Consider the following 19,082-nt stretch of genomic DNA (forward strand, 5'->3'; position numbering starts at 1 on the left):
TTCACAAATTATTGATTACAGGTAGTTTTTAAGGGGTCTCTTAGTGGCTATGGAGGTGGCATTGCACTGGATGACATCCGTATGTCACCTATAAGCTGTCAAGTCTTGGCAGACTGCGACTTTGAACAAGGTGGGATCTGCACCTGGACTCAAAGTCAAAATGATGACTTTGACTGGCTAGTAAATAGTGGGGAAACAGCTTCTTTGGACACTGGGCCTCCCAGCGATCATACAACTGGTACAGAAAGTGGTGAGAGAAAATATTATTTTCCAATGACATTACCCACCGTTATATTCTAGATAACAAGGAAGAGTGTTTCAACAAAATAACTAACAGAAATAACTTGATAGAGCAATAATTTAGCTTTGAAGACATCAGTTTGTTCCCTTATAAAACTGCTCACTTTCAATAAAAAAATGTGTCCTTGTAAGCCATCTATTGGATTGTTGGAAAGTGAGGTGTGCCTTTGAAGTCTAGCGCTGTGTTTTAAAGAATGCTACCATTGTATTAGATTATCATTATCATTTGCTGCCTGTGTCTGCAGCTATCTTATATAGGCATGAGCCCTCGTTTTTCTGAGCTGTGCACATTCTGTTTGATTGTGTAAAGTGTTCAAATTCTTCTTTATTCCCTACTCTTCTTGGATAAGTTCAATCATGGCCTACTATTGACCAGTTACTGATGAGAAAGTGCTTTTCACTTAAGTCTAGACCCACTATAAGTCCCACATTTATGTATGCTACTGATTAATGAATGGCACATGCATGCTATTTAAATTTTTTGTGTCCTTATTCAGGGGAGTATATCTACCTTCCATCAATGGCTCCTCTACATCCAGGATACAAGGCCATTCTGATATCTCAGATAATACCCCTCTATGACCTCCCTGACTTATGTTTTACATTTTGGTACTACATGTGGGGCTCCAGAGCTGGAACTCTGAATATCAGCTACCATATTCAAGGTGCATTCAGTGACGAGCCTGTGATTACGTTTACACGGACTGGTAACCAAGGAAACAATTGGATTCAAGGCTTTATGGATATTCCTCAACCATGGAATGCGATTACGGTGCATTTCTTCCCATGTCCTTCATTTCTTAAGACTATTAATCCAAATGTTGAGTTGCATGTATTTGTGTGTGCAGATATGTATATGTGTGTGTATGTGCATTCAAGCATGATTCAACTTTTGCAGGGTGACAGTTTAGTGAGAATAAATTCTGCTATCTGTTTGTGAAATGATTTTTTAAGGTTAATTTTAATTTCTTTTACAAATATAACAAGTTATTTTTGTCAGAACTAATATTTGTCTTGGCTTCTTATTCTCAGATCTTTATTATGGGAAGTATTGGAAATGGGGACAAAGGTGACATTGCACTCGATGATTTCAAGCTCTATTCTATTAGTTGTGATCAAGGTAAGACCGTTGACTGGTGTCATGATTTTGAGGTATTGTTGCTGTTTAATAGCTGTGCAGTAGTTTGAACATACAGACAACTATATAGATCAGACCTGGGCAAAGGCCGGCCCGCGGGCCGGATCGCCTCCTGTCTCTGACCGGCCCCCCCCTTCCCGCCCGCCCGCCAGTAGATATATACTATATATACAGTATTGGGTAAAACTGAGTTAACTATATTAGTCCGGCCCTCTAAAACCATCCCAATGTCTCATGCGGCCCCTTGGGGAAATTAATTGCCCACCCCTGATATAGATGATTGCTATCTTCAGCTTAAATTCTTGCTTTAACATATTTCTTTATTTCAGTCAAGGGTACCACTTCTACTGCTGTATTGTTCAAGTGTAACGATGCAGCCAACACAACAGTTACACAGGATAAAGTCTGCAACTTTATTAGAGACTGCCCACCTCCTTATTTAGATGAAGCTAACTGTGGTATGTGTCTTTTAATATTCCCATTAAAGGTTTCCATTTACTTGTGCCTTTTTAGTATTTTTGGGCTCGAGAAGATAAGAGTACATTTTATTTTTAGGACAATATTTTATCAGAATATTGAACGTGCACTCATCCATAAAACAGAACAAAGAGTTGTCAGGACTATTCATGTGAAAGAATATATCGTAAAAGATTTAGGATTCATAAGTGCATAATCAAGAGATCAAGTCCATTTGGAATGAAATGTCAAAACTAATGGTGGTTATGATGATCACTTTAAACAAAGTATTTTGAGTGAATAATTATTTAAACTTATATAGCACCATGTAATAGCCCTATAGGCAAGCTCATGGCATTTTATGAAGGAATGACACACATAGTAAATAAGTTAGTGGAATGCCAGGGTTGTTGATGAGTCACAGTTTAGATCAACAAATTATACAGTCAATTGTCAAAAACAGAGTAGAACAGATAAAATAAATAATCAGGAACTGGTATAAAATCATTGTGAGATTGTTGGTACTCACACAGTCACCAAGCAAAATGAAACTGCAATAAAGTGTTAAAATACATGAGTGAGGGTTGATTTCAGGTCCTCCATAGTGAAGACGTAAAAAAAAAAACCCAAAGAAACTGTCGAGGCATTAATTAAAGAAGACTGAGCAGAGAAAGTTGAAATCAGTAGATGAAAAACAAAATGCTATAGGCAAGTAAGCAGTCTGAAGATGTGAAGGCCATTAAAAGAGCAACAGGAACAAGTCAAAGCAGAAAAACATAACTGTAAAGACCTGATCTCCTCATCCTTTACTCACTGATGAGATGTAATATGTCATATTGTTCTCAAAAGGTGACTGTGACTTTAATGATGATAACTGCCAGTGGACAGAGGCCAGTAACAGTATTTGGCAATGGTCTTTGGGTAATGGTCAATCCAATGCCAGCAGGGCTGTTCCCAAGTATGACCACAGCGGCAGCACCACAGGTAATTATTTATTAAGAAAAATTAAAAGACTGCTTTGCATTAATAAGGAGCTTGGACTGTGTTTTGTATTTTAAAAGTAGATGATTATAATGATGATGACACATTTTTGGACAAAGACAAGGTTAGTTTAAAGTCAAAATATATGAAAATGAACACTAAGAAAAAAAAAGAGAGCTAAATGATAGCAGATCTAAAAGAGACAAGAAAGAAATTGAACTATGCATAACATATAGGCAATGAATAATCTGGGTTAAAAATAAGAAGACCTTTTCATAGATTTAAGTCTTTTTTATTTTCCTTCATTTCAGACAGTTTTTTGTACCTGGACAAGGGAACAGGCACACAAGCTGACTTTTCTGACATTTACAGCATTCAGTTTGGTCCTTGCAGTTCCACCTGTCAGATGCAGTTGTTTTATTACATTTCTGGACAGGGTAATTTTCCTTACTTAGGGGTTGACAGGGGTTGGAGAATAAATGATGGTGGTGGTTGCAGATAGATTTAATAACACATGAAGGGCATGTTTAAAAGCTGCAGCTGAAATATAAGGAGTTATGTGTGTCTGGTGTAAATCCAATGCACTCGTCTCTACACTTTAGCAAGGGATCACTAACAAGTGAGAAAGTGTTACTTATTTAAGAAGGTTACACACAACTACTGTGATGTGTCTAAATTACAGATAGCATGTGGTGATTAATGGCGTTAAGAGATTGAAAAGCTTAGTGGAATTCCCCATTGAAGTGTTCTAGGTATTGTTCTATTCATTTGCTTTGGGAATGACATGATGAATGCATCTAAGACCTAATTAGTATGTTTGTGAATATCCATGGAAACTAAAGCTATCCATAGAAAGCTTAGGCATTGTTAGTTTCCTTTTCGGTGATTGAGGTTTGTTTGATGGCTTATGAGAAAGTGAGTCTTGTTGATTTCTCACAAGATCAAAACTATTTGCACAAATGCAATAATATGTTCTCTAGATGTTTTAGTCAAAATAACACAAAAAGAGGTTATTGAAAACAGTATTTAGTTTTAATTAGCCTCAACATGCTGAAGATGAAGCTAGCAAAGGCTTTAAGTGGATGTCATGTGTCCCAGTGGCACGTGAATTGTACATGTACATGTGTCAGTTATGTTATCTATGAAGGTTATAGTTTTGGTTTTAGTTAGACATTCAGTGATCTGATTCAACATGAATATTAAATGTTTGAGGAATTACAAAAATTGTTTGCATCAAGTTTTCATGTTAACACTGTTCAGTTTCCAGATATTTTTAATTGTCCATAATGGACATGGACTTTAATCTTACAGTTACTGGGCTTTGGTGGATATGAAAAAAAATGTAAACAAATTTAGATCCTTCAATCATTTATATTTTTTCACCCCAGCTTCACAAGTCAGGGTGCTGCTAGAGCAGGCTGAAGAAAAAACAGTCTTGTGGGCAACACAAGGACGAGATACTGACAAGTGGGTCAAAGCTACAGTTGATATTCTGCGAGTGGCAACACCATTCAGGGTGAAAATTATTGGCATTCATTTTCCCTCCACCTTTAATAATTTTAATAAAAATGTAGATTGATAATATAATATTAGGAGTTTGTTTAATTGGGTAAATAGAAAAATGTAAAGAAATGAATCTGTTGTAGCCATGCTGTTTAACTGACGAAAACAGCTAAATTTTTTACGTCCTTCATATTACTACAATTTTACACTTGAAAACTTCAAAGTGCAGTTCATTTTCACACATGGACATTCAAGTTTTTCACTTATGGAAACTTCTAGCAGTTCATTATTAAAGTGTTTTATTGCTTTGCTCTATGCTTGTAGATACATATTCAAGGATACACTGCGCTGACAACTTCATTTCAAGGCATTGTGGCAGTTGATGATGTCCAGTTTGAAAACTGCAATTTTCCAGGTATTTAGTGGTGTGATTACTTAAGTACGGGGACCTGTTTTTTTTAAACTAAAAATTATGCGCTTTCTACTTTTATTTGGTCATAATATACAAGGCTTTTTCAATTGACTTTGATCTTATAAAAGATTTCATTCTGGGCTGTAGATACTTAGTAAGAGAGAAAAGTCTATAAGGAAAAAAAAGCAAGGTGCGTACATTCTTTCTCGCTCCTTATCCAGTATTTTTAATTCTCTGTGTGGTTTAGAAATGCAGTTATTAATCTATTTTTTTAATCAGGGCTGGTTATGAAAGTCCTCTATCAAAGCAGGAATGTAAATTTCAGGGCAAGCTGGAAACATTTAACTTTTATGCTCATGAAACCCAGTTTGTATTGCAACATTGTAATACTAGAAGACCCTAACAGAATTAAGTGTGATATGTGTGTTCAGTACCAGGAAACTGTGATAGCAGTCAGACTCAGTTCCACTGCAATAGCTCTGCCTGTATCCCTATGGCAGCTGTCTGTGACTTTACTGATGATTGCGGTGATGGCAGTGATGAGGCTTCTTGTGGTGAGTTAACAAGTGAATGAAACTGTTGATCAGACTGCCTAAGAGTTGCTCACCACCATAATGAATATTTATGAATGGATGGCATTAGGCAACTGGCTTAGGCATAATTATGTTAAGTAAGCTTTTAGGTGTAAGCTTTACCCACTTACAAAATGACATCCTTAATCTCCAGAGCATAATATGTCTTTGCCTGTGATTAAAATGTTGAGACTTGTGTGTGAAGAAAATTAATGACATTTGTTTTAAATGAAAATGAAATAAAGGAACAAGCAAACAAAAATTATAGAAAGTAAAGATGTGCATCTTGGTCTGTGATAATGTAGTGATAATAAAGTAAATAAGTATCAAGAGAATAACAGAGATTTTATGAGACTGCAGATGGAGAGACAAAATATTTGCTTAAACACTTTTTTTTTTATTGAATCCAGTGTGCATGATTTATATGGGAGCAGTTTACCCCTCCCACAATGTGTGTCATTCATTTATTCACCATTCTTTACCTCATCCAGCATTGTCATCCACCTCTTTGGATTGACAATGCAGAGATGTTTGTGAATATGCTTCATCAGGCAGAAGTGCACGGTGTCATAGAAAGTATTCCAATTTATGATTATTCTTTTACTGTACCATCTTCAGGTACTTATCCATCCCGCACAGACTTTGAACAAAGTTTGGGTGCCTGGTACAATGACCAGTCTGGGTCAGATAACTTTGATTGGATCCGTATGCATGGTTCAACCAGTACAAGTGGGACTGGTCCTTCACGGGATCACAGTAGAGGAACATCTAGTGGTGAGATATTTTGCATACCTGAGGTAGCTGTCTTACTGACAAAAGGTTTTCTTTCCTTACATTTTTCAAAATATTTAAGTATACACAGACTTGTAATCCTCTCATGGATATTAAGCACCATGTAGATCATTCCTCTGTGGGGATTACCTCAAGATTAAGCCAGATTGGATAATTGCAATTGTAACCATTAGTGGTACATTGCTGCATGGAGACTGATACACTAGTGCACCCTAAAAATTAGTGTGTTAAGCCAGGCACCTTTATCCTGTGGTTAATTTGAGCATCTGCTTTTACTGATAAACATGTACAGCTATGTTCATTTTCTCACTTCATGCATTCCCCAGCAGTCTCTGTATGGATAAGGAATCCCATGGACTTTAATAAGCATTAGTAGATAAAACAAACACAAATACCCAAGTAGTTAAGTAGAAGAACACTAAGTTTCTAGCAACACTTATTCTGTCCTCTAAAATGTCAACTAAACTCTTCTTCTTCTTGTAGGTTATTATATGTATATAGACAGTTCTCCACCCAGCAAACCTGGTGACAAAGCTTGGCTTCTGAGCATTGATGCGTTTAACCCCACTTTAGGATCCACTTGCGCAGTAAGTGTTTTTGCTGTTATGTTAATTCCATTGCTCATTTCTACATTCATGCATGTTACTACTATTAAAGAGCCCTTACAATGTTTTCTCTATGGTTACATCCACAGTATGATTACTTTATGATATCAGCCAAGGGGAGAGAGTAGGGTAAAAGCTTGACATAAGCTGTAAGAAGTGGGCTTCAAAGGCTCCTATTGACACTGTGTACAGCTGGACATGAAAATTAAATTGTGTTCATTTTCGTGTTTCTTCTGATGGTAATACAGAAGGGCAAGGAATAAAGTGTACTTTTAGTCATTTACCCATTTAGTCATATCATTCATGTTACTCAAGACATTGAAGAAGCTTAATGTATGCTGTCTTTCAGCTGCGTTTCTATTACCATATGTACGGAGCAGCCATTGGAAATCTCAACATTTACACCCGTATCTCTCTTCATGGTAACTTAAAGCAGATTCTGTCTCTCTCTGGAAACTATGGTGATGCATGGATGCGGAAGGACATCATCCTCCAAGAAAAAGAATTATTTCAGGTGGATTGAAAAGATATTGCTTGGTGTGAAAAAATTGTTTGTGGAGCAAGGGAGGGAGGGGAATAGACATGCTTGGTATGTACATATTTTATGTTGATAGTAGCACAGGATGAAATTCAGTTTGAAATGAAAGTTCCAAGGCGACAATAAATTTGAATGTCACTTCATGATGCGTATATATATATATCACTATTGAGTTACTTAATTTTATAAATATTTGTTGTGTAGATCTGAAATGTCACAGCTACATTATGATATCTTACTATTTCTGTTGGGCTGTAACGGCAATGGAAGATAAAGAGATGGACAGATTGACTAAATCCAGGTTACCCGGGCAGGTGAAACTTGCTTCAAACTGAAAGTAGCAGTCAGTCAAGTGGGAACTGTATATGCTGCCTTTTCTTTATTTCAGAGAAAGATGGAATGTTGGTCAAAAAGTACTATTACCTTTAAACAGAATAATGAACTGTGCAGTATAAAAATAATTTTCTAGCAAGTTCATCTGGACTTTGATTGTCTAGATTGTCATTGAAGGAGTGGTTGGAAATGGTTACCTTGGTGATATTGGTATTGACGACATCTCCATGACTTCTGACTGTCAAGTGTCCAAAGGTAGACTGTGGTATATTTCATTGTTTTAGTGGAGACTGTTTTAGATTTGGGGAAGCAAGGAAAATATGAATTCAACAAATTTTATATCATTTGTTCTAATTTCTCATAAATATAAATATTTTTTAGTCTTTACCTAATAACATATTACCAAAGTGTATGATATTATGATATTATCATACTGTCACCTGTCATTTACAGTTGTATTTTGTAAATTTTTTCATGTATCATGTACTAGGTCAGGCGAACGCAGAGGCCACAAACCTTTGCTAACAGTTCGTACCACTGTGAAGGCCACATGAATTCAATATAATAAATCTTGAGAAGTGTGACGCGTTGCTCCATCCTGCTGAAAGAACACACGCCACTCTATATATTTCAATGTAGTTTTTAATCACCACTTTACTTTGGTGACATTTTTGATAGGCTAGAAATTAGTCACTGTATACATTCAGTGATGTTAAATCATATCTTGAATCACCAAATTTCAATGTGTTCACTTTTACATCTCTTTCTCTTCATTGCCTGTCTTAGTATCACTCCCATCTGGCTCAACTCCTTTGCCTACTCAGCCTGCTCCCTGTTCAGCAAATCAGTTTGCATGTGATGGCTATCGCTGTATTCCAAGATCCCAAGTTTGTGACTTCCATAAGCAGTGCAGTGATGGCAGTGATGAGCTTATGTGTGGTGAGGATGCACAGCAACTGTTCTTTTCTGTTAATGTTTTATGCATTCTGCCTTATATGTCCTTATAACTTTTTATATGAGCATATTTGTTGTCACTTGTGTGTTGATGCCGCATATCTTAGCTACCAACAACTCCAGTAATAGGTGATAGTCAATATTTATTTCGAGATAGTGTAATTGAAAGGGATAAGTGAACTGAGTTAAAATTAACTGGTCTCCATCCTTTGTCTCCCTTCATATTTGACTTAATCTTCCATTCAAGCATCCTAACCTCCCAACCCCAGACAAGGCTGACCTACACATTCAGTACTCTTTGACATGCTCACTTGATCATATGCAACCCAGAACAGATGCATCACCATTTTGCCCTAATATATATGGTCTTTTTGTGTCTTGTTTCTAAGTATCTTAATAAACAATTGACAGGTGTGAAGGTCCAATCACTGCCGCAGTTTTGATTTTCCACTTTGCTGTCAAAACCACATCAGTCTATACACATGCAAATTGATAAATACTTTTCATAACGAACATAAATTACACAGAACATGCTTAGCTGTAAGCTTTAAACTTATTGTACACTGGCAAATATGGCATACAATTTAAATTACACCAGCACATTCATGCACTAAGATTACTGTTACAAATTTTGAAAAGTAAGAAATTTAAGTGGAAGATGTATTTTGAAAATTAACTATGGGCTGTATTTTTAGGTGACTGCACCTTTGAAGCTGGCCTCTGTGGATGGCGAGATCACAGCACAGGGCAGTTTGCTTGGGTCAGGAAGTCATTAAATGAAAGTGCTTCAACAGGTGGGCCCAGCTCTGATGCTGATGGAGGTAAATGATATGCTCTAACAGCCAAATTAGAAACTCATGGCATCATTTTCATGTTATATGATGTTATATCAAGTAGTCAAGTACTGATCAGTAAAAAGGCATTAAATTCAGTAATGAGATATGGTTTTAATACGGGTTTTAAGCTGTGAAAAGTGTGCTAAAGCAATGGCTGTGCAGTCATACACTGACTTAAGATGAATAAATGGCAAAAGCAACAGACATAGCAAAAGGTATTCATGAGATAGTTTACGTGTTTTAAGAAGGGTAAAAGTCAGACAAGTAGAGATCATTTAATAACTTATAGGAAACTTTATTCTATCTTTAGCAGGTGTTAGGCTTTGACAAAATAGTCTACAGAGTCTTAATTACAAGCAGTAATTAAAATAATATCTGTATGCACACCACAGAAATATCAGAAAATATCAGATGCTCAATCAGTTGTAATCCATAATAATAAATTTTGTATTCTATGCCGATCTGGTGCAGATCTGTTCAGCTCATTATTGTGCTTATATTGTCTACACAGGTGCTCAATACATAATCGTTCAGCCTACCATGGGTGTAACTCAGGATCCTGCTAGACTGATGTCTCCAGTGCTCAATGCTTCTGCTGCCATGTGCTGCATGAATTTTAGTTACCACATGTTTGGTTCTAGTGCAGGTATGACTCAATGAAAATTTAGAAATGTTAAATAAATGCCAACAGAGTGGCAGACCATCAAATTCTATTTCTTTGAGACATATCTTTGATTATGTAGCTTAATTCTTATAAAGTTATTGAAGTTTTTCTCAGTCTACACCATTACCTATCCTTTGTAATGCATTTTTTGTGCGTATCTTCATGACTGCTATTGTGGGCAGCACCCACATTATTTGCCCTTTATTTTCAGATTTATTTAGCTTATTTAGACCATCCAAAGGTATTGAATCCTGTCTGCAGGGTATTCATGGGTAGAAAAGCCACATGCAGAAAACTATTGGATTAATGTGCTGCTAACCAGGAGATGCAAAAGTTTTCTTGATCCACTGAAATTTTTACCATTAGTGTCCAAGCTTAACTTAAATTAACAAAGGATCAACAGCAATCCTATTCAGAGCATTGATCTTTATTTACCATGTGCAGTTTCATGCAGAAAATGTGCAATATGTTTACCATATCAGTACCATACACTTTTGTCATATTTTTATATTTTTGTATGCAACCAACAGGTCAGTCCCTGATGGCTATGTAGGGGGTGGGCCAGTCGTACAAGAACTCAACAAAGATGGAAATTGCCGCATAACCGTAGATTTTATTCAGTCTCACTTGCCGGCTGGCCTGCTGTCTCTCCACCCTCGCTTCCAAAATCAAAAACCCTCTCTCAACTGTAAAGTTACACTACTTATTTTATCTTCTGTCGAATGTTCCAGAACTATCCACTCCCTCTTCCCATGGTCTCGTCACAACCTTTCTCAGCCTCCGTGGTCACCCACACCCTGTGGTCTCCACAATATGCTCAAGCAACTTGATAACTTCTGGTGTAACAGTTGGTCCAGTCGCCAGTAGCCGCGGGTGGGCAGGGCAAGGCTGGCTATTACATACGCAGCTGGCGTGAAAAAGGGACAGTCCTGGTAGCTGTTTGACCCCTATACCCTCTACAAACAAAGACGTAAATTAGTACACTACTAGAGGGCTATGCTGCCTTTAATCAAGCCCGCTTCATGGTTTTCTGATCTTTTCATTGTTTTAAATCTTTTCTTTCATTTAATTGAGAATTGTTATTCACTGTGCCTTTATGCTTGCAGGTAATTTGAGGATTCTTCTGCAGCAAACAATAGACATTGGCACAGACAATGGTATTGATTTGTGGCACTATTCAGGGACTGCTGGCAATGCTTGGCAACAATATTCTGTTAGGATTGGGCAGATTGACTATCCCTTTGTGGTCAGTACTATTAATTCTACACACATCTCCTTCTGTGATCAGTACACTATTTCAACATTTACATTTATAGTATCTTTTTTTATATCATGTATATGTATATACTATTGCTAGTATGAACACTATTTTGATTTGCTCCTGGGGATCAATAAAGTTGTATTGTATTGCAAGTGCAATTCTTTCACTGATTTCTCATCTTAACAGTTTTTCATCTGTGTTACTCTCTTTCTCTCTCTGTTTCTCTCTACCCATTCCCCATTTTTTTGTTGGGATGTGTTTATTTATCTGAATAAATCCATATTTTTTTCTCATAAAGTGTAATGTTTATAAGCTTCTGCAAGAAAAGAAAATATACCCACTGATTTGGGATTCCAGTAGCATGAAACTTCGAAGAAGAAAAGCAATAAAACTTCTAGAGACTGGGAAAACAGCATGGTTGAGTATTTTTTAAGTTTATAATTATATTCTTATATCTGATGGTTATATAACAGTACTAGAGGGGTTCAAGAAATGGAGCTACAAGGGAATTTAAGTCTTGTCTACAATGTTGATTAACATTTGTTATTTTTGCAGATCACATTTTCCTCTTTGCCAACACCTGGATTTGGCAGGTATGATGTGGCAATTGATAACATTGCATTCTCAGATTGCCAGAATGAAAAGATCTTCAATCATACAGGTAAGCTTCTTTCAACAGCTAAGTTTTAACTTTTTTCTCCTATTGCCATATAATCTTTCTGTTTTGTAGGTGTGTACGTGTTTAGGTGTGCATGCCCATGTGTGCATGAGACTTTGTATAATTGCACAATGAATTCCTGTAGCCAGACTGTTTGTTTTAAAAATACTTTCATTATTAATTTTTTTAAATGGCAGATGAGTAGGTTTGTGGTATTTCTTTGAACGTACCTATCTTGCAGACAGGCTGATTGAGAATTATAAATGTGGCAATTGAATTCAGCTTGATCAGATTAGTTCTCTGGTCACATTGTTTGAAAAAAAAATTCTGATTTATCATAGTTTTCCTATGTAAATGACTTTAGATTTACTTAAATGTACCATTCCTTACAGAGTTTACATTTTTTCAGTTACTGCTATATTTCTTTATGATTTCAGAAGTGAGCATGGACTGTTCGTTTGATTTAGGACTGTGTGGCTATTCACAAGTTCAAACGGATAACTTTGACTGGTCACTGACAGACATAAGTACACCAACAGAAGGAACTGGACCTGATCGTGATCACACATCAGGCACTGGCTGTTACATTTACATTGAGACATCTACACCTCAGAAACCTGGTGATGTAGCTGATCTGACATCTCCACTCCAGGTAGAAACCTGGATTCTGCTCTGTTAGTTGTGTCTTAAATTAAAAACTGATGGTCAGTCTCACACAACACATAAACATTCACACACACACAGAAAATCAATATGCATGGATGCAAACACATGCAATATGTATGTTTGCACCATCCTCCCTCCCTGCCTTTCATACCCCTCTACCCTTACTGGACACAGATACCATCAGAAAAGGAAGACTCAGGGAAGGTAAGTATTGTGTACATTAGCATACTGGACTGTTGACTTGTGTCTGTGAGTGTGGATTGGAAGATAGGTCTCTATCAGGTCTTTGAGAAAGCTGTTTTGTACTGTTTTGAGCCTTGAGTCATTGGTTCAAACCCAGTTACCTCAAGATATACTGAAACTTAGTAAACAACATTTAAAGCAGACACCTGTTAATAAACTTTTCATGGGCAGGCACCAACAAGTCCTGAAGGGAAGTGTTTAAAGTTTTGGTATCACATGTTTGGTGCACATGTGGAAACTCTGAATGTCTTCATACAGCAAGACTCAAACCGCACACTAATTTGGACTCGGTCAAACACACAAGGCAACATTTGGCGTCAAGCATTGCGTACCATCGTCAGTTATCAGTCATACAAGGTTAAGTATGTGAAGTGTAATATGTCTGAGTGCTATGTTTTCTCTCATAGGATGTTTGTGGGCAAATGTAAGAGAGAATGTGCATGCATGTGTGTGTGTGTGCATGCTTATATAACTCATAAAGAGTGCAATGTGACAACTTCCATTGAGAATGGTGATTGTTTGAGCCTTACCACCAAAACAGGATTCCTGGTTGTTAGTTCGGATTTAATTTCTAGTATACACATTTTCTCTCTGAATTTGATGGCATTTAGGGATGGACATGGCATGGGATTCTCTCCAGATACTCTAGATTTCTCACTCTTGTTTCTCTAGTCTTCTGCAATTCTACTAACTTGTTTGCAAGTAACTTTTCCCTTACTAAATAAAAACCAATCAGCTTTACTTTAACAAGTCAAAATAAAATGCTTTACAGGTTATCTTTGAGGGAGTTGTTGGGGTGAGCTTCCTGGGTGACATTGCAATTGATGATGTCTCACTTGTGGATGAGCCTTGTCCTCCTTCATGTAAGAATAACTCTTCTAATTAAGACAAATATTTAGATCATATTTATACTTCCATGCCTGGGTCTATGTCTGAATGGATAAAAATGTGTGACAGCCACAATTAGATTTAGACTAAATATATATTAAAACAGCTTAATTTTGTTCTTCTAATTCCAAAGCAAACAAAAAAAAGCACTTCAGGTGTATTACTGTCTACAGTGGAATGTGACTTTGAGGCAGACTTTTGTGACTACACCCAGAGTACAGATGATCAGTTTGACTGGATTCGTCATGCGAATAATCTCTCACAAGTTAACACAGGTCCATCCTGGGACCACACAGCACTCAACCGAGAGGGTCAGCACCTTTGAAACTAAAAGCACAATAAGTTTCTCCTTTTTCAAGGGTTTTGACTTTATTGCTTTTAAATTGTGACAGTCAGTGATGTTATTAGCATCAAATGTAGCAACATCGATTGGTCTTATTTGTTTATTTAGATTTTATAAAGATTAATTGAGTAAACTATTTAGTTAGACAGATTCTTTCTCTGCAGATGTAATTTTTCATAAACTTTATATCTCATACTGTATTTTAGTTTTAGTTTTGATCTTAGTTATTTTCAAAAGTAAATTTTTGTGATCACAATGAGGTTTGTTTGTTCTGTAGGTTATTACGCATACCTTACAACAGGACCTCCCCATAAGGCTGGAGACCGTGCTGTCATTGTAAGCCCTGTTCAGCAAAGATCTCTAATCAGCCAGTGCTTAACTTTCTGGTACCAGATGTATGGTTTCCCATCTGTGGGCCAGCTCAATCTCTACATTATTTCAAATGGTACTCGATCAACATCACCGGTTTTTAGTGTGGCAGGTGACCATGGAAGCATCTGGATTCAGGCTGCCTACACTTTGCCACCACCAAAAGCCTCATGGCAGGCAAGAATGATATTTTCCATTCATACACTTTTGAATAGTTGTTGTCTTTTTTTTTTGGTCAGTTATATCTTTGATACTGATATTTTGAACTAAACATGCATGTGTGCATGATGCCTCTGTGTACAAATGCATACTAATGTATTTATCTCCTCCATTTGCTCCAGGCTATTGTCCACTATGACTCCCAGCTCTCTTTCTGTTCTTTTACTACATACAACTGCTGTGAAGTCTCTTATAATATTCATGTTGGTTGTTATTATTCTGTTGTCCTTTACAATGAGCTGTCTATATCAGGGCATTTATGAACAGCAGAAATAATGCCAGTCCTGCTTCCAATGTGAGCAGTTCCTTCTCCCTCTCTGTCTTTCTGTAAAGATACTTCTAATACAATGTTCTCACTGATGCCATAGAATTCTATAGCACTTGCAGGCTCATTAAAAATACTTTAAAGTCTGGATATTTAGCATCAAATGGGAAGACTTTAATCTTTGCTATAAGTACAGTTGTCTGTAACTCCTAGTACATTACTTAGCACTTATTGGTCACAAAACAATGTTGAGTATCTGATAATAACAAGTTGTCTTTCAAATATTTAAATACTTCAACAGCTCATCCCTGATGATATTTTTGAGCAGCTAACCTTGGGTATTTATAAGGCTAACAAGAATTTTTTGTCATATTGGAGTGTCTTGAAGCTAGGAATTCGACCCTATTGTAGTCTAGATGCCATTGACTCAGTCTGAGGACAGTGATCTATGACCTTGATGGAAATGCATAGTTGCTAGAAGCAAGGGGCTTGGGAATGGATAAGTTAGAGAGCAGACAGGTTTTGGGACAGTGGACTTTAAGAGTGTAAATAAAACACTTTGTATACATAAAAGTTTGAGCTGTGTCTTAAGAAAATATTACAGCTGGCCATGCTCACATCACCGTCTTCAAGACAAGAGTTATACTGGCTGTCTTCCACTAAGATATTGTGAATGGGGGGAAATCACAAATCAAGAGCCCTGCTAAAACATCAAACCCTCCCTAAAGGATAACATACTCCATCTAGTCTTGCTGCCTTATTAACTTGTCTATAAGGATATTTTATTTGAAAGTGCCAGATGTTCCTAAATTTTTTTCTTAATAGCATGTTGACTGCAAACTTATCTAATTATTGTTTTATTATTGGTGTCATTATCATCATAATTATTGCAATTGGATCATAAGACAAATGATAAAGGATGCTCTTAGGCTTAACTTCTCAGTGAAATGCAGACAGGCATGTCATTATCAATGATTTCAGATCATGATTGAGGCCGTAGTTGGGCAAAGCGATGCTGGAGACATTGCTATTGATGATATAAAGATACAAGAAGGTGACTGTCCTCCTCCTGGTTCCTGTAACTTTGAAGTTGACACCTGTAGCTACTACAATATTGAAGGCTATGGCATGGATGACTTTGACTGGCTTCGCTCTGCAGGTGGGACTGTTGTAGCTGGCACTGGTCCTGCAGTTGACCACACATCTGATTCTGATGCAGGTAAATTAAAGAAATCTTCTCCGAGTCTGTGCACTTGTTCTGTCCAGATAGTAGAGGGGGGAATATATCTCTTGAAATCATTCATCTAATATGTGTTACAAAATGCAATATTCATATTTTTAAAAAAAACATTATTTTATTGTGACAAGAATTACTTAACAAAGAGCATTGTAAACTGCTATCTTTTGCAGCGATATTTTTACATTCTATGCTTTGTTGCTTTGCTTGATTGTTTTAGCCTGTGCTTCATCTTAAACCAAAGACATGACAATCTAGAAGCTGTTGATGAGTTACCTCCCTTGTTAGAAGAAAAAAAAGTTGAAATATGTATACTAACACAAACACAGTCAGTGGCATATACTAACAATCAGTGGCATATTAACGCAGTGACATATACTAACACAGTGACATTCCCTATTGTGACATATATTAACAGTCAGTGAGATATTCTAAGGATTTAGTAACCATCTGTAAAGGACCTGGCCATCATTTTTTTTCTACAGCTGTTTCTACATCAGTCACATTATGTTACCTTACATCAGTTTGCATTAATTTTCACTGCTAGAAGTCATTTTATTTTATTGAGGTTTAATAACAGCTGTGTCTTCAGTATCTTGGCAGCTTGGAATTGTCAGTGTTTCCAAGACCATCTGGCACATAATTTGCTTGAGCTTTTCAAGACCTTTAGATGAAACCAGGAAATTGCTTTGTTGTTATCTTTGAAAGGAAAGTGATTCCACCTGTTATTGATTTCTTTTTGTGGAGGGATGTATGATGAATAGGGAAATATTCTAATGAATTTGTTTTCATTTCTTTTATGCATATATTTGGGGGTTCCTCCCAGGTTTTTACATGTACATGCAAGCGGATACCCACAGCATGGGACAAAGGGCATCATTTTCCAGTTCTCCTATTCCTTGTAGCCCTCAGATGTGCATCAGCTTTTGGTATCACATGTATGGTCAGGGTATGAAAGAACTTGTCATCATTTTTGAGTGTCAGCTTTCTGTCAATTTAGTGTGTCTAGGGGCTAGATCCCCATTAATCTTAAGAGTTTGTGTTTATCATGTCCTTTTGACCAAATATTTAATTTAGTATCCTATTACATAGTGTATTTTCAGATAAAAATACTTCCGACTTGGCTCTTTTGGCTTCTATATTATATGAAGTTTTTAAATATCAGTCTTCTATTGCATTTAATTTTAAAAACTAAATTGGAGAGAGATGCAATATAACTATTGTACAAGAGTTGTTATGGGACAGAAAAGAAGTGACTAGACAGCATAAAATATCAATGATTAACATCATGCTGTTTTTAGTGTTATTGGTGTGGAAAAATATAAATCTTTATAGTGCATTCCATTTAGACAAGGTCTGTAAAGATAATGTTATCATGTCAACCAGGCTGCCATAGTATTGTGAAAGATCATATTCTTTACCCAGAAAAGTAGTTTTATCTGGATATGGTTGCTATAGAATAACATGCATTTTTCTGAAAAAACAGATGAAGGCACCTTGGTAGTGTACCAGAGTGGAGAACAACTTGTGACTCTTATGACAATGACAGGTGACCAAGGTGATTTCTGGCACTACTGGGAGAACACAACAAGCTGTGACTCCTCTTTTGAGGTACAGTGACTGGTCAACATAGGTGGACTGGGGTCAGAGAAGGTGTGCTGATCTAGGGCTATGACATCCATTTTAATGAGGCATCTTTTTTTTATGCTAAATGGTTTTCAGTGATTTTAGCATTACTAATCTGGAGTCTAGCTTCGAAAGTTTTGCTTATATCTGTTAGAGCACACTTGCGTATTTTGTGTGATGCTGCAAATTAAAATAAAGAAAGATGATAATGATATCTTGAATGATTCAAGAAAATGTTTTGTATGCTTGAAACCTAAAGCAAATGGATTAAAACTGTGAAATATATATATTTTGACAATGAAGATAATGTACATTATGCAGAGGACCTATTACAAAATATAGCTTAAATAGACCACACCTGTTTCTTACATCTAGGTGATTGTTTCTGTGTCAGGAGTTTTTGCATTGACTACCATCAAATTTCAATTGACTTTTCAGCTGATATTTGATGGCACAGTAGGAAATGGCTCTCGAGGAGATATTGCTATTGATGATGTGTCTGTGAAACCAGGAAACTGCACTGGTCCACCTGCTACTGACAATCCTGGAATTTCACAAGTTACATATGGTGGGTACTTTTAAAAATTGAAAAAAAGTCATTTGTAATGTGAGAGTCAAGCATACAAGTAGTTTTGCATTTTTATAAAGCAAGAAAAGGGTTTTCAAAAAAAGCTGCTTGTCTCAAAACATTTTAACATATCTGCTATCTGGCGTGCAGCACCAACGAAGTATGACTGCAACTTTGATCAGGCTAGCATCTGCAACTGGATCCAGGACATTACAGACAATTTTAACTGGACCCTGCATCATGGTGCAACGGCATCACTCCAAACAGGACCTAGCTATGATCATACACAGCAGAATATAAATGGTAGAGATTTACTGTCTAGAAAGAATTGGGAATCTAAGATCTTTCAGCAATCTTTCTATAAAACCATCATACAGATAACCTCTTTAAAGAAGGAAATGCTTTGATTGCATCAGTTTGGTGCCACATTTATGTCGCAAAATTGATGCATTAAAGGCACTTACTAAATATTACTTAATATTTACAAGAATATTTAGACAAATGGACTATCTGTATCATGATAAATAACAAATCCAGTTAGACTACCTTTGTTTTTTTTTAGCAGGATTATAGCTTCTCCTAGGAATTCATTCTACTGTGCATTGAAATTAGTGATATAGATATTTAGAATGCGAACTGTATTACATACCTTGTT

The 19,082-nt window shown here is 36.5% G+C and overlaps 1 protein-coding gene across 1 annotated transcript in view; it reads left to right on the plus strand.

Moving 5' to 3' along the window:
- LOC112558982 (MAM and LDL-receptor class A domain-containing protein 1-like) overlaps positions 1–19,082 on the plus strand; it is a 30,586-nt gene that overhangs the window by 6,705 nt on the left and 4,799 nt on the right. The window contains exons 13-40 of the mRNA XM_025229768.1: positions 22–250; positions 798–1,072; positions 1,333–1,420; positions 1,768–1,896; positions 2,744–2,878; positions 3,187–3,312; positions 4,264–4,391; positions 4,703–4,793; positions 5,222–5,344; positions 5,981–6,136; positions 6,638–6,741; positions 7,109–7,273; positions 7,795–7,885; positions 8,417–8,569; positions 9,280–9,405; positions 9,932–10,066; positions 11,191–11,330; positions 11,901–12,006; positions 12,441–12,655; positions 13,084–13,269; positions 13,685–13,775; positions 13,974–14,111; positions 14,421–14,689; positions 15,978–16,215; positions 17,060–17,182; positions 17,720–17,844; positions 18,298–18,427; positions 18,578–18,730. Of these exons, the coding sequence (XP_025085553.1) occupies positions 22–250; positions 798–1,072; positions 1,333–1,420; positions 1,768–1,896; positions 2,744–2,878; positions 3,187–3,312; positions 4,264–4,391; positions 4,703–4,793; positions 5,222–5,344; positions 5,981–6,136; positions 6,638–6,741; positions 7,109–7,273; positions 7,795–7,885; positions 8,417–8,569; positions 9,280–9,405; positions 9,932–10,066; positions 11,191–11,330; positions 11,901–12,006; positions 12,441–12,655; positions 13,084–13,269; positions 13,685–13,775; positions 13,974–14,111; positions 14,421–14,689; positions 15,978–16,215; positions 17,060–17,182; positions 17,720–17,844; positions 18,298–18,427; positions 18,578–18,730 (4,168 nt within the window). The remainder of the gene's footprint in view (positions 1–21; positions 251–797; positions 1,073–1,332; positions 1,421–1,767; positions 1,897–2,743; positions 2,879–3,186; positions 3,313–4,263; positions 4,392–4,702; positions 4,794–5,221; positions 5,345–5,980; positions 6,137–6,637; positions 6,742–7,108; positions 7,274–7,794; positions 7,886–8,416; positions 8,570–9,279; positions 9,406–9,931; positions 10,067–11,190; positions 11,331–11,900; positions 12,007–12,440; positions 12,656–13,083; positions 13,270–13,684; positions 13,776–13,973; positions 14,112–14,420; positions 14,690–15,977; positions 16,216–17,059; positions 17,183–17,719; positions 17,845–18,297; positions 18,428–18,577; positions 18,731–19,082) is intronic.

This window comes from Pomacea canaliculata, linkage group LG3 (assembly GCF_003073045.1).
Source record: "Pomacea canaliculata isolate SZHN2017 linkage group LG3, ASM307304v1, whole genome shotgun sequence".
NCBI classification, from domain to species: Eukaryota; Metazoa; Mollusca; class Gastropoda; order Architaenioglossa; family Ampullariidae; genus Pomacea; species Pomacea canaliculata.